This window comes from Chenopodium quinoa, unplaced genomic scaffold (assembly GCF_001683475.1).
Source record: "Chenopodium quinoa cultivar QQ74 unplaced genomic scaffold, ASM168347v1, whole genome shotgun sequence".
Taxonomy (NCBI): Eukaryota; Viridiplantae; Streptophyta; class Magnoliopsida; order Caryophyllales; family Amaranthaceae; genus Chenopodium; species Chenopodium quinoa.
In genome coordinates, this window is record NW_018744502.1 from 6,602,199 (window position 1) to 6,615,886 (window position 13,688).

The 13,688-nt window shown below is 30.0% G+C and overlaps 3 protein-coding genes across 6 annotated transcripts; 1 reads left to right on the forward strand and 2 right to left on the reverse strand.

Annotated features, from left to right (window-relative positions):
- The first annotated feature begins 866 nt into the window (after positions 1 to 866).
- LOC110698089 (protein FAR1-RELATED SEQUENCE 7-like) lies at positions 867 to 5,293 on the forward strand. Of its 4 annotated transcripts, XM_021875490.1 has the most exons (7): positions 867 to 1,325; positions 1,872 to 2,979; positions 3,224 to 4,226; positions 4,305 to 4,394; positions 4,470 to 4,553; positions 4,636 to 4,701; positions 4,788 to 5,293. In XM_021875490.1, exons 1-7 carry the CDS (start codon positions 1,091 to 1,093, stop codon positions 5,268 to 5,270), a joined length of 3,069 nt encoding a protein of 1,022 aa, XP_021731182.1. In that variant the 5' UTR covers positions 867 to 1,090; the 3' UTR covers positions 5,271 to 5,293. The 4 variants fall into 4 exon arrangements, with proteins under 4 accessions (XP_021731182.1, XP_021731183.1, XP_021731184.1 ...); XM_021875491.1 differs by lacking the exon at positions 4,636 to 4,701; XM_021875492.1 differs by lacking the exon at positions 4,305 to 4,394.
- A 131-nt stretch (positions 5,294 to 5,424) lies between these two features.
- LOC110698091 lies at positions 5,425 to 7,090 on the reverse strand. Its single transcript, XM_021875494.1, has 6 exons — positions 6,724 to 7,090; positions 6,477 to 6,636; positions 6,247 to 6,375; positions 6,028 to 6,171; positions 5,713 to 5,913; positions 5,425 to 5,613 (listed from the first exon to the last, which is right to left on the reverse strand). Exons 1-6 carry the CDS (start codon positions 6,768 to 6,770, stop codon positions 5,500 to 5,502), a joined length of 795 nt encoding a protein of 264 aa, XP_021731186.1. The 5' UTR covers positions 6,771 to 7,090; the 3' UTR covers positions 5,425 to 5,499.
- Positions 7,091 to 8,857: 1,767 nt separating this feature from the next.
- On the reverse strand, positions 8,858 to 13,688 carry LOC110698255 (DNA ligase 1-like). Its single transcript, XM_021875651.1, has 15 exons — positions 13,405 to 13,688; positions 13,254 to 13,313; positions 12,937 to 13,080; positions 12,025 to 12,117; positions 11,851 to 11,913; positions 11,610 to 11,690; positions 11,455 to 11,531; positions 11,324 to 11,377; positions 11,115 to 11,207; positions 10,903 to 10,995; positions 10,558 to 10,776; positions 10,272 to 10,478; positions 10,132 to 10,197; positions 9,243 to 9,997; positions 8,858 to 9,164 (listed from the first exon to the last, which is right to left on the reverse strand). The coding sequence occupies exons 1-15, from the start codon at positions 13,446 to 13,448 to the stop codon at positions 8,877 to 8,879; spliced, it is 2,337 nt and encodes a 778-aa protein (XP_021731343.1). The 5' UTR covers positions 13,449 to 13,688; the 3' UTR covers positions 8,858 to 8,876.

Sequence of the window (13,688 nt, forward strand, 5' to 3'; positions counted from 1 at the left end):
TAAAGGTCTCATCACAATCAACACCAACCTGTTGAGACTTGTCATTCACAACAAGTCTTGCCTTATGTCTCTCCAAATCACCATTTTCCCGGTACTTATGTTTAAATAACCACGTACAGCGAATAACATTCACCCCTTCCGGTCTTGGAACAAGATCCTAAGTATGCTGTTTAGTAAGGGCATTAAATTTCGCATTCATGGCGGCATACGAATTTTGGACAAACATGGCTAATTTAGGATTTTTAGGTAGTGGAGAGATTGTTTGAACTATGAGATGAGCTTTATACTTCGGATTTGGCTTGAAAATCCCACTTTTGGCATGAGTTGCCATAGTGTGTGAAGGTAGAGGAAAGTGTCGTTGGTGAGAATACATAGGATTTGGCTTGAAAGTCCAATTTTAGTCAAGCATGGCTAAATTACGATTTTTAGGTAATGGAGAGATTGTTTGAACTGTGAGATTGTTATAGCGTATGTAAACAGATCCTGAATTTCAACTATCAGCTTAAACTTTTGGTTGACTTAGTCCTTTAATATGGTCTCGGAGCCAACGTGACACAAAGGTCACGGTTTCGATGAAGGGGCGTATGTGACAGAGTATATATAAAACATATTTCTGGGCATCAACCATCAACTTAATCTTTTGGTTGAGTTGGTCATTTAACACTATTTTCAATTACTTTTCCGTATTAATTTTAAAAACCAAGCATGGCTGAGACATTATCTAGTAAACAGAAGATGGAGTTATATATTTGTTGTAAGCAATCAACACTTGTTATTTTCTTAAAAGGTTGGTAAATTTGTTATACATAAAATTCAAAAGGTTATTACCCAGTTTACTCCTAATGTTTAGCCAGCCCGCACATACTAAACGAAAAAAGTTGTGAGAATTAATGAAAATTTTACCCTACACCCTAGTGTAGGGTGTGTTCCCTACACCCCCCCTATGCTACGTCGTTTTGTAGCTGGTATTGAGTTCCCTTTTGCGATTCTTTCCTTTTTTTTTTTTTTTTTTTTCCTTTTTTTCTTTTTTTCTTTTCTTCCTCTTTTTTCCTTTTTCCTTTGATTCTTATTATTCAATTTATGTATATATATGATTTTAAACCCTATTTTTTCTCTCTCTTCAATTGATCAACCAACCTCCATTTTTGATCTACATTTTTCTCTCGCTAATTCATCTTCTTCATTTGATTTTTTGAACGAATTCGTTAATTGTTACCGATCATCAATGGCGAATTCTGCATCTGGAGATTGCGTTGATTTTGATCGCGATTGCGAGCGTGTGTTTCCTTCTGGACTTCGTTTCGTTGATTCGTTTGTGCAACAATGTGAGTAATTGTGATCATAATTTTTCAATTTTTAATTATCCCTAATTTGTTCTGTTATAATGCTCTGTTAATTTGAACTTAATTGATGTATTATTATTCACTTTCGATTTTTGAATTTACTACTTTGATTACATTATGATGAACGTTTTTGGATTGTTGTACTTTGTATGAACATTTTGTTGCTTCATTTGTTGTTTCATTTGTTGTTTTCTCTGTGTTTTAGAATTGTGTGTTTTTGTCGTATATTTTGTAGATTATACTTTCAATTAATCGTTTATGTTTTCTTATTCATTGTTACTAATGTGTTTATTCATTGTTACTAATGTGTTTATGTTCAGTCTTAAAGTCATTTTTGATCATTTATTTTTACATTTTTATATCGATATTATGTGTAGTGGTAAATAATGAAAATATTGTTCAAAATATTATGTGCTGAAATTCTTTTTGCAATTGATCATGTGCTGTTTTGATATTGAACATTTTACTTATTTGTTATTGTTCATTCATGAAACTCTTTATGATCATTTATAATTGTATATTGTGCAGTGGAAAAAAATGATGATATTATGTATTTAGAAGCAGAACAGTCTGAATTAAAGGATAAAGAATTTAAATCTGAAGATGAAGCTTTCGAAGCGTATAATGAATATGCTTTTAGGAAAGGTTTTGGAATTCGAATTGGGAAGAGTAAGAGAAGAAGAGATGATTCTTTTTTGATGAAAAGATTTGTTTGTTGTAATGAGGGATTCAAAGATAATAAGTGTAAGAATAAAAGGATTTATGAGAAGTTGGATCATCGAACTGGTTGTTTAGCTTTTGTGCAGTTTCATATTGATCATTTAGGGGTCTATACATGTACAAGACATGAAATGGTTCATAATCATGCTATGATTCCTCCTGAAAAAAGGCATTTGATAAGGTCTCAAAGAGATGTGAATAAAGAGCAGCTTCTTTTCATTTCAACAATGAAATTGAGTGGAGTCAAAGTTACTGATTCTTTGAGGGTTCTAAAGAAGGAGGTTGGGGGATCTCCTAATCTTTGTTTTACTGCTTCTGATGCTTATAATGCATTGTCATCTGAAAAAGCTGCCCAAATTGAAGGATGTGATGGTAACCAATTGATTAAATATTTTGCCAAGAGACATGTGGATGAGACAGATTTTTATTATGATTTTGAACAAGATGATAGTGGTGCTTTAGTTAGTTTTTTTTGGCGTGATGGTAGGATGATGAGAGATTATCATTACTTTGGAGATTTGTTGGTTTTTGATACAACTTATAGAACTAATAAATATGGAATGATATGTGCTCCATTTGTTGGGATGAACCATCATGGTAACAATGTCATGTTTGGTATGGGTTTTATTCTTAATGAGCGCACCGAGTCTTTTGATTGGTTGTTTGATACATTTTTGCACTCAATGGGGAGGAAAAGTCCCATTACAATTATGACTGATCAAGCACAAGCGATTGCAGCGGGTATAAGAAACATTTTTCCTTCAACTGTTCATCATCGTTTATGTGTATGGCATCTTGAACAAAATTCTAAGAAACACATTGGAGCATTGAGAGCTTTGGAAGGCTTTACAGATTTGTTTGGATATCTTTTGAAGTATTGTGAAACTCCTGCTGAATTTGAATATTTCTGGAAAAGGTAAATTATTGTTTTTTGTATTTATTTTTTATTTTTATTATGTGATATATTTGATTATTATGTGATATATATATGAACATTTAGTGTTTTACATATGATCATACAATTTACTTTGTTATGTATGTTATCATAATATTATTAGTGTCCATATTGTTTATGATCATTATTCTTTACACAAATGTACATATTTTAATTTATATTTTGTTCATTTTTAAATTAATATATGATCATTTCTGTTATACAGGATGTGTGATAAATACAAATGTGAAAATGATGATTGGTTATGTGATTTGTATAAAATAAAGGAAATGTGGTGTCCTGCTTATTCTAAGAAGTATTGGTCTGGTGGTATATTGTCTTCTCAACGTAGTGAAACTACTAATAAGTCAGTTTCACAACGTCTTAATAAGACTCAAGGTTTATGTGATTTTTATCATGTTTTTCTTGATGTCATTTCTGAGTGGAGAAGTAAGGAAGGTGCAAGAGATTACAATACTCTGAGGGGTAATAGGCACCTAGCTTTTGCTAATATTGGTATATTAGATCATGCAAGATCATTGTACACTATTCAAGCTTATGTTCTTTTTGAAGAGGAGTTCATTAGGGGGACAGCTTATGATCATGTTGATAATGGTTTGCGTTTTCCAGAATATTCATATCTTCTTTGGAGGCCTGGGAAGGATATAATTAAGCATGAAGTTGTTTTTAATAAGGAAACACATGCAATTTGTTGCACATGCATGTACTTTAGTGAGACTGGTTTACTTTGTTCTCATTCTCTTCGAGTATATCATTTGCATTGTGTGCGTAATATTCCACAAGAGTATATAATGAAACGATGGACAAAGGCTGCCATGTGTAGTCATGGTATTGAAGAACCTACTTTGAGGACAAATGTTGTGGCTACTAGTGTTTGGAGGTCACAAACAATCAGAAAGTTTGTTAAGTTGATAACAAGTTGTCAGAATTCTTTGAATGCAAGGGCAGAGGTTGAGTGTTATTTCAATCTGTTAAAAGAAAAGGTTGAGAGTGTATCAGGTGTAATTGACTTTAGTGAACCTGTTAAAGAGGTTGAAATTGTTGATCTTGAGATCAAGAATCCTCCAAAAGCTAGGCCTAAAGGTGAGAGGAATGTAAGGCCTAAGAGTACCTTGGAGAAGCAGTGTAACAAGGCAAAGGGTAATTTCAAGAGGAAAAAGTCTCTGTACACTCCTTACAAAAGGGGTATAGGGCAAGCAGTTGTACAGGTATATGATCATTTCATATTTTCAAATTGATCATTTCAGTTTTCGTAAATGATCATTTATGTTTTTTTTTTTAAATAGGAACTTGATGAGAACGGTTGTGCTGTTACTTATGCTAATTCTATTAGTGATCCCATTGAATTGATTGTTTTGAGAAATAAACGGGCTCAGGTAAATTCAAATGTGCCAAAAAAAACATTTTATTTATATTGTATTAATATTGATTTTTATAATTTAAAAATATAGGTCGGCTTAAAATCAGCTGTTGTAGAAGAAATTCCTTCTAGTTCTAAGGAATCAAATCATAGTATTTCCAATGATTTTGATCAGGTATATGAACATTTATGATCTATATTATAATTTTTTTTTATTTAATTTTTTATTTTTTATATTTTTTTTGGTTTTTTTGTAGGCTACTGGTGAAAGCTCTCTTTCATCTATCATATCTATTGATGTTGATATTTCATCTATTGCTAAGGTTTTTTTTTTCCATATTTGTTTGTATAAGTGTTTGTAACTGATCATATACTGGTTTATTAATGATCAATTTAATTTTTTTTAAAGGCGAAGGATTTAAATCTTGAAGGTGTTTCTGCTGTTCAACCTTGTTCTAATTTTGGTGCAAATAAAGGTGCTTCTGGTGTTAAAACTTACTCTCAAATTAATCCAAGAGTTCCAATTCATACTAGTGCGTCAACAAAATCTCCTGTTGTTATTCAACCTACTGTTCCCAGGAATGTTCAAAATCAAACTCAGAATTGTTCAAACACCAATCCAGAAATGATCATATCCAACTCCAGGAATGTTCAATCAACAAATGTTCAAGTTATTTCTCCTACGGTTCAAATAAATGATCAAGGATTTCCTGTTCAGAATGTTCAAGTTACTCCTCCCACAGTTCAAAGAAATGATCAAGGTGCTCGTGTTCCAATTCTTCAATCAAGAAATGTTCAATTAGGTTCTAAAAAGATTTCTTCTAAATATGATAAGTTGTTAGCCTTTTTTGATACAAGTGTAGCTAAACGTTTGGCTAATAAAGATAAATAATTAGTATTCCAGAACTTTATAAACATTAGACTTTTTTGTAATGTTGATTTAATTACTATTTTGTAATTTTGAATTTTCGATCTATTATATAAAAAACTTTCATTCAAAGATTAAAATGAAATATCAATTACAATAATATTAAAATAAAATCCATAAGTCTACTTCTAAAAAAAAAAATAGTCATATATAAGAAATGAACATATACATAGTTGTAAATGAACATTTGAAACTACAAAGTTGCAAATTTTCTAGCTTTCCTTCTATTTGCTCTTGATTCAGTGTTTTCTTCAAATAACATCAGTTCTGCTGTGTATTGGAGCCTTAGATTTCTAATTTGTTCCACCTGTTGAACAAAATGAATTGTCAAATTTTAATTAAACAATCTTTACTGTTTCATAAATGAATATTATATCTTAAATAATTGATCATTTATAACTCTTACATTGTTTGGTTTTAAATCACAAATCCAGCTCTCATTAGGATCAGCAGTGAAGGTTTCCATATGCTTCATAATGTAAACTCCACAGTTTGTATAGTCATTGTTGCTACGCCATTTCATCTTTTCCAAAACAACTGTGTAGTCTTCAATTCTTTTTGCATCTTGATATCCAAGGTGTTTCATGTACTCTGCCAATCCTTTTAACTGATAGAAAAAAGAGTAAAAATTGTTTAGAAGTTTGTAATGTGATGAAGACATGAACAATTAATAAAATATAATTGATCATGTAGTCAACTATAAATGAACATATTATCTCACCATCATTTTTGGTTGTTCTTCATATTTTGCTTGGACTGATACCTTTTTTGGTAGTTTTCTATTGTCAATTATATGAATTTTGTCTTCTATATGATTGACGCACAACAGAAAAAAATGTTGAGAAGTTGATACTGGGAAGAAGACCTGAACAAATTATATAATGTTATTGGACAACATATTGAAGGTAATTGAACATTTGTATTAAACAAGAATTAATACCTGTTTATATCCAACAATGCTGTCAATTTTATTCAACTTCAGTTCATTGTCAATTCTTTCTATGAAGGCATTAATTCTTGTCTTCATTGATGATCCTTCTTGACAAACTCTATTTGTGCACATAATGTGCTGTTGAATACAAACAAACATATAGAAGTTAAATGAATTTTTAGCAATTATTTATCATAGGAAAATAGAATCAATAATATAAAAAAAGAAGAAAGACTAACATGAAGCACTGTTGAGAAATAAATCTTGTTTCTCGGCTTTTTATGATTAAGAAACCTTGCCCATCCATCTATGACACAATTTGTCACTTCAACATCATCTCCAAGAGTTTTCATTTCATTTCTATTGATGAGATTCAAGCCATCATAGTATAAGAGTGCACTGCATTATGAACATTTAATAATATGAATGTGAACATATTTTTATAAAAGATATTAAACCTTAAGTTTAATTAGTGTAAGTAATTACCTTTCATCTTTTCCACCAAGAGCAAAGTCTACTGCAATTTGGTTCATGGCTTTCTCATCTTTAAACAGATCCTTGTACTTGACCAAGTAAGGAGATCGGAAAGCAGGAGGAATTGTTTTCTTTTCGCGTTTTGGTCTTGTTGTTCAATATAAAATATTGTTAAATTAAGAAAATTATGAGGAACATAAATGAACATTTGAGTGTATATAAATAAATTTGAAATTATACCTTTCAACCTTTTCCTTTTCAGTTTTTTTCTTCTTTTCTGCAATTGACTTTTTCTTATCATCATTCCTGGTCATATTACATAACACAAATGTACATTTAGGTATATGAAAATGTTCATTATTATTTTTGAACATTTACTTAATATAAATAATGTACCTTTTTGTGACTTTTGAGGATGAAGCAACAATCTTCTTGTTTTCACTGAAAAGTGAAACAATGTCAGTACATATTAATAAAATAAAAGCTTCTTATGTAACACCCTGAATCATTTTCAATTCATAAAATGAAAGATATTGATTTAACATAAACCTATTGATTTAACATAAACCATACATTCATATTACATATTCAACAAAATAATGTTCACACATACAATAGTTTGAGAAACACCAGTTTCAAGTTACAACACGATAGTAACATAAGTTAAATTGTTCCATCTAGATATTTTATCCTACACCATTACATAACCCTAATAGTAAGACATGTCTTCAGGATTTTACCCCTCCACTTTTTCATCATTTTTTGTTTTTTCAAAAACATCTTCCTTGTTTTGTTTTCCACCTCCAACTGTGTTTTTTGGATCATCACTTTTTTCACCACCATCTGACCTAGGGTCAGCATCAACCACTGAACCAGATCCTGCATCTAAGAAAAAATTTAATTAGATATAATATAATTTCTTTGTAAATGAACATTTGAGTATTTATAATTGAACATTATACCTGTTCTAGGCAATCCTTCATTATCTGACCTAGTGTCAGCATCAAATTTTGAACCAGTTGCTGCGTCTAACAAAATAATACAATTAATAATGAATATTTCTTGTTTGTAAATGAACATTTTACACTTTTTAATTGAACATTATACCAGTTCTAGAAAATTCTTCAATTCTTTGTTCTGAAGCTGCTGAAGTTTTACCCACATCCTTTTCTCCAGCTGTATTATAAATCATCATTTTGGAGATACACTAAGTTAATAGTATTTACACATAATAATTAGAAATGAACATTTCTACTTAAGTTTATGTACATTATTATTAAATATATGAACATATTACCATTTGTTGAAATTATTGGTTGTTCAATTATATCACCAAGTGTTGAAAAGGTGGGCCCTGTTTCTGTTTAGGACAATTTAGACCACAAATTTAGAATTTTTCATATAAAAATTAGGATATATAGTCTCTTTTAGTTAGAATTTACCAATGGCTGGAGAAGGTGGAGTCAACCCCAAGCTGAAAGCTTTTCTGATGTCATATTCTTGTTCTTTTTCCTTTCCCTTTTTGGTTAATTTCTTCCCAGTCATTTGCTTCTCAGTTGTTTGCTTTTCAGACCCTTGCATCAGATTCTTCTCAGCTTGTGCAAGTGCATTTAGGAAATCCTCACTGCCAAAGAATTCTTCATCTTGGCTTAGAATTGATGGTTCCCTAGCTACCACCTTTCCTAAAACTTCATCAACTTTTTTCACCAAGTCATTTCCAGGGAAGATATCCTTTGCCTTCACCAATTTTGAAGAAAGCTTTGACAGGTTTGAACAAGTTGTTTTTACCAGGGAAACAAAATCATCCATAAAAACCTATATGAATGAATATTAAAAATTATGCAGTTGAACATTTCAGATTATACAAATGAACATTTATGTTAACAAAAGTGATCATTTTATAACCTTAGGACTTTCTTCAACTTCTGCAGCAATCCTTGGTAGAATTTTCCCTCTCCCAAATCCCAATTCTAATTCAATCTTCAACCTCTCAAGAACCATGTCTCTATTCCATGCAGATATGATAGGAATTGTTCTTGGAGGCCTTTTGTCTAACCTCTGAACTCTATCAAAATAGAACAACTACAAGAAAAAAGAAAACATGGAACAGAACATAAACAATAAAAAAAAGTGCATTTATTTAAATTTAAATGAACATCTTGTATCTAAGAATATACCATCACAAATTGAAGAGGGCCTTTGTAGAACCCCTTGCCTTGCTGCTTTCTCCAATCAACATGACATTTGATAAGTGAGTCATATACAAACTGACACCAGTTCAAATTTTTTATGTTTTCTTTGTCCATCATAGAATAAAGAAATTTGAAATGGCATTGATTGTTTGATACACATTTCATCAAGCAGTTCACAGCCACTGCTAAAAAGTTAGTAATGAAATGTTCACTTGGTGGTCTGTTGTTGGTGAATTTATCATTTATGTATCCATTCACAATCTGCAAACAAAATGAACAAAACATTTATACTTTTGATCATTTAATGTATTTAAAATGAACATTTAAAACTGATCATACCTGACTCACTGATGGAGTTTTTCCTGACCATGATTTTCTCCATTTCTTCAGAAATTCTGCATACTCCTCACTAATTTTATCAGACTTTGGCTCAACAATTGGAATTTCTCCTGTAGGAAAGCCATAAACTACCCTAACATCCTCTACCTCAATTTCTATTTTTTCATTCTTTGGTAGTTCAAAACACTGGCTATTTTCTTCAAAACTTCCCAATAACCAGTTACAGAACTTTTGATCAAGTTGAGGTAAACTAATGTCAAGAAGTGATCCTAACCCTATATCAATAATTTGTTGTTTTTGGGTAGGTGTCATCTTTTTTATCCATGCAATGAACTTCACATGTCCTCCTCTCTTTGAAGATTTCTCTTCCTCAAATTCATCTTCCTGAATTTCCTCAACTTCATCAGTTTCTATTGCTTGAACCATTTCAGTTTTCATTTTCTTTTTTCTCCTACCTTCAATCTTTCCTTCATCATACAGTACCATCTTTTGCTCCTCCTTTTCAACCTTTGCCTTCACTGAATTCCCTTTCTTTGCCTGTTTCTTCCTTGGCTTTACTTCTTCCTCTTCCTCCTCTTCCTCCACCTCATAATCATCCTCACTGACAGGCTCTTCTTCTGCTCTATAAACTGACTCTTCACTATCATCATCACTGTCAGTAGAACTTTCATCAGTAGGATCTTGAGAGGGTTCATCTGATGGTACTTCTTGTATTTTTTTTCTCTTTCCAGCATTTCTCTTGGCAGGACTGACATCTGAAAATTAAATATATAATTTTGTTTAAGTATTGAAAATGTACAGTAAGCAAATGATAAAATGAACAAAATTGTTTTCTCAAATGATCATTCTATATATAGAAATTGAACATTTATAATATATCATTATATACCTGCTTTTCTTTTGCCAGCAACCTTAGAAGTTTTCTTCACTTCTTCTAGAGTTTTCTTTTTCCCACCTATATATTGAAATTGAACATTAATGATATACCATCATAAATGATCATTCTATACATTAAGATTGAACATTTACCCTTTTTGCCTTGGTCTGGAGGATATTCAGCAGGAGCACCTGCCATTTTTTTTATTGGAGTAGGTGCTGGAGGTGGTGCATCAGCTTCCTTTTGAATAGGAAAATTCCTTGTAGACATTCTTCTCTTCTGTCCTATTTTTGCGGTTTCTTTAGCAGGTTCAACATCCTTCTTCAGGCTTCTCTTTTCAGATTCATCTAACAGAACATCTATTGTTTTTAAAAAAATTTATGTTAGTATATTTGAAAGTGTAATATTTATTGTGTAACAGAAAAGTATTATGATTACCTTGGCTCCTTGTAATTCTACCACTTGGCACAACAACAAGGCTTTTGTTTTTGTTTTTCCTTGCAACCATTTTGTATCTTGTTTTCATTTTGGTTGACTGATCACTTTTTTGTGATGATGGAGCTGTCTCCTCACTAAGTTTTGTGGAAACTTTATCATCATCTTGATCTAGAAGATAAGTTTCATCCTCAATTTGAACAAAATCAGGTGCAATTTGTGCTGCATATGAAATGATCAAATATAAAAGATTAAATAAACATTTATTAAATTGGATGACAAATGTTTACTATATACAATATAAATGAACATTTCAGGTAATGAATATGTACATTTTCCACTATTTACCTTTCGGATCTGTTGTCTTTGTAGACTCATCTTCCACTGTTTTCTCTTTAGGGATTTTCTCCTTTTCAGGCTCTTTTTTTCCCTCTTGTCCTTCTATGAAAATTTAATTAGTTAATATTTATATATTTTTTTAATCTTATTGAACATTCAATATTATGTAGATCCAATATGAACATTTTATGTAATAAAAATGTACATTTATAAATTTTTACCTTCTACATTTGTTGTCTTTGGAAAGACATCTTCCACAGTTTTGTCTTTAGGGCTTTTCTCTTTTTCAGTCCCTTTTTTTCCTTCTTGTACTTCTATTAAAATTTATTTAGTTAAAATTTAATTTTTTTAATCTTATTGAATATTTAATATTATGCTTTTCCAATATGAACATTTTTTGTAATAAAAATGTACATTTTAAAATTTTTACCTTTTTCCACAGTTTTCTCTTCTATTGGCCCTTTTTCTTTCTTTTTTGCTTCACCTTCAAAAGTAATAGTATTGTTAAAATTGATATTTATGACTATTAAACAAAAATATTCAATAAATATGATCATTTACCTTTCCTGATTTCCTTGCTTGCCTTTTCCATTCTTTTGAGATTTCTCATAATTCTGATTGTCGATTCTTTGTACTTTCTGTAAATGTATGATATTAACTTTGAAATATATTCATTAATTGATTAAATTAATTCAATTATTTAAATTTAAACATACTTTGGGTTTCTCTCTATGTCTAAATGTATTTCTTGCATCTTGTCCTTTAATGTTGTTATTCTTGAATCATCTTTGGGTTTTCTGATATTTCATTAAAAATATGTTTGAATTTACAATTTTGATTAGTAAATAAAAAAATGAACATATAACTTATATTACTATTGGCCATGAGCAAACTTTTTTGTACTGATTTTCAAATGAACATATAGTCTATCTAAATTGAACATTTAAGTTTTCTTACTTTTGGCCAAGACTATTCTTTACTGGATTGCTTTGCACTTTTGGTTGAACTTCTTCTTGCTTGCTGAAATCAATATTAAGAAATACTTTAAATAAAAAATGCACATAAATTGTACATAAAATATACTGTTATAAAAATGAACATTTGTTTATATAAAATTGATCATTAGTATACCTTTCATCCCTACTCTCTTTGTCAGTTGTGTTATGTGTAGCAGACACACTCTTAGTTGTTGCATTAGTAGCAGGAATGTTCTCACTTTGTTCACTTAAAAAAAAACAGAATTATTTTATATAATATGATATTAAAGTATGAACTAATTTATACAATGAAGAAGATAATTAGTTATTTTGTATAAAGCTTTTATACCTTATTGTTTGATTTGTCTCTGGTGGTCTTGATTTTGACATAACAAATTTCACTCGAACCTTTTTTTTTTCACTAAAATTTTAAGAATTACCTAATAAGTTTGGTATATATATACAATGTACAATAATTGAATGTAAAAACAATTATTTTATACATATAAACTTACTTGTTTAAAGTGTATCTTTCATAACTATTACCATATTCATTTTGTTCTATAACCTTCTTTAGAGTTAATGGTTCAGATTTCCCATCTCTAAATTGAAGCAAGTGTATCACTCTAAATGGCACATCACTACATTATAAATTAATTACATGACATTAGTTTGAATGCATATCACTGAAATGATTATTATCATATTTATATATGTGCATGATGATTTAATGAAATGTATATTTGTTATTTAAATCTCAATGACTACTCAAATGAACAAATATACATATATGATCATAATTATATCTATAAATGAACATTATGAGTATCAAATATGATCATATACAATGATGTTTCAATGAAATGTACTTTTGTTTTTAAATCTCAATAAATACTCATATGAACAAATATAAATATATGATCATAACTATATCTATAAATGAACATTATGAGTATCAAATATGATCATATACAAATAACATATTAAACAAAGATAAAACCAATTTTATCAAATACAACTAGCATATTAGACATGAACATAATATATTCTGTAAATGACTAATTACCTTGGTAGTGGAGACATTGTTAAATCCGTACCAATTGACTTGTCAATATCTTTTAAAAGTTCCGGATCTACAATTGGATCATTTTGGCGGTTTTTTTTCAATTTGTCTACTCTTGACTGAAGAGGTACATCATCATCATCGTCTCTGTTTTATTTAATAAATTGTTAATGTTTTAGTTATTTTCAGTAAAATCTTAGAACAATTACTACAATCGCAAAAAATTTTAACAAAAATTAGGTTTTACAAATAAATTCGCTCTATAATTTTCATCGCAAGAATATGAACAAATTAGGTTTTACAAAAGTTAGGGTTCATACATTTCTTCAGAAATTTTCAACAAATTACTCGTCTGTGAAGTATTTTTCTCCAAAATCATACTACAATTGCAAAAAATTGAACAAAAATTAGGTTTCACACATAAAATCGCACTATAATTGTCATCGAAAGAAAATGAACAAAATTACTTACTCTTTAGATACATTTTGCTCCGATTTTGCAGTTTCTTCTTTCATGTTCTTCTCTGTAGTGGTTTTTTGCAAAATCGCACTACAATCGCAACAAAATGAACAAAATTAAGGTTTCACACATAAAATTGCACTACAATCTCAAAAAATGAACAAAACTAACGAAATTACTTACTCTTTTTGTTGTGATTGTTTAATTTCTTCTCGAATATCAGACATTTGAAGCAATTTTGGAGTATTTTGAAGCAATTTTTCAGTGATTTAAATTGAAATTTGTTCCGATTCGTT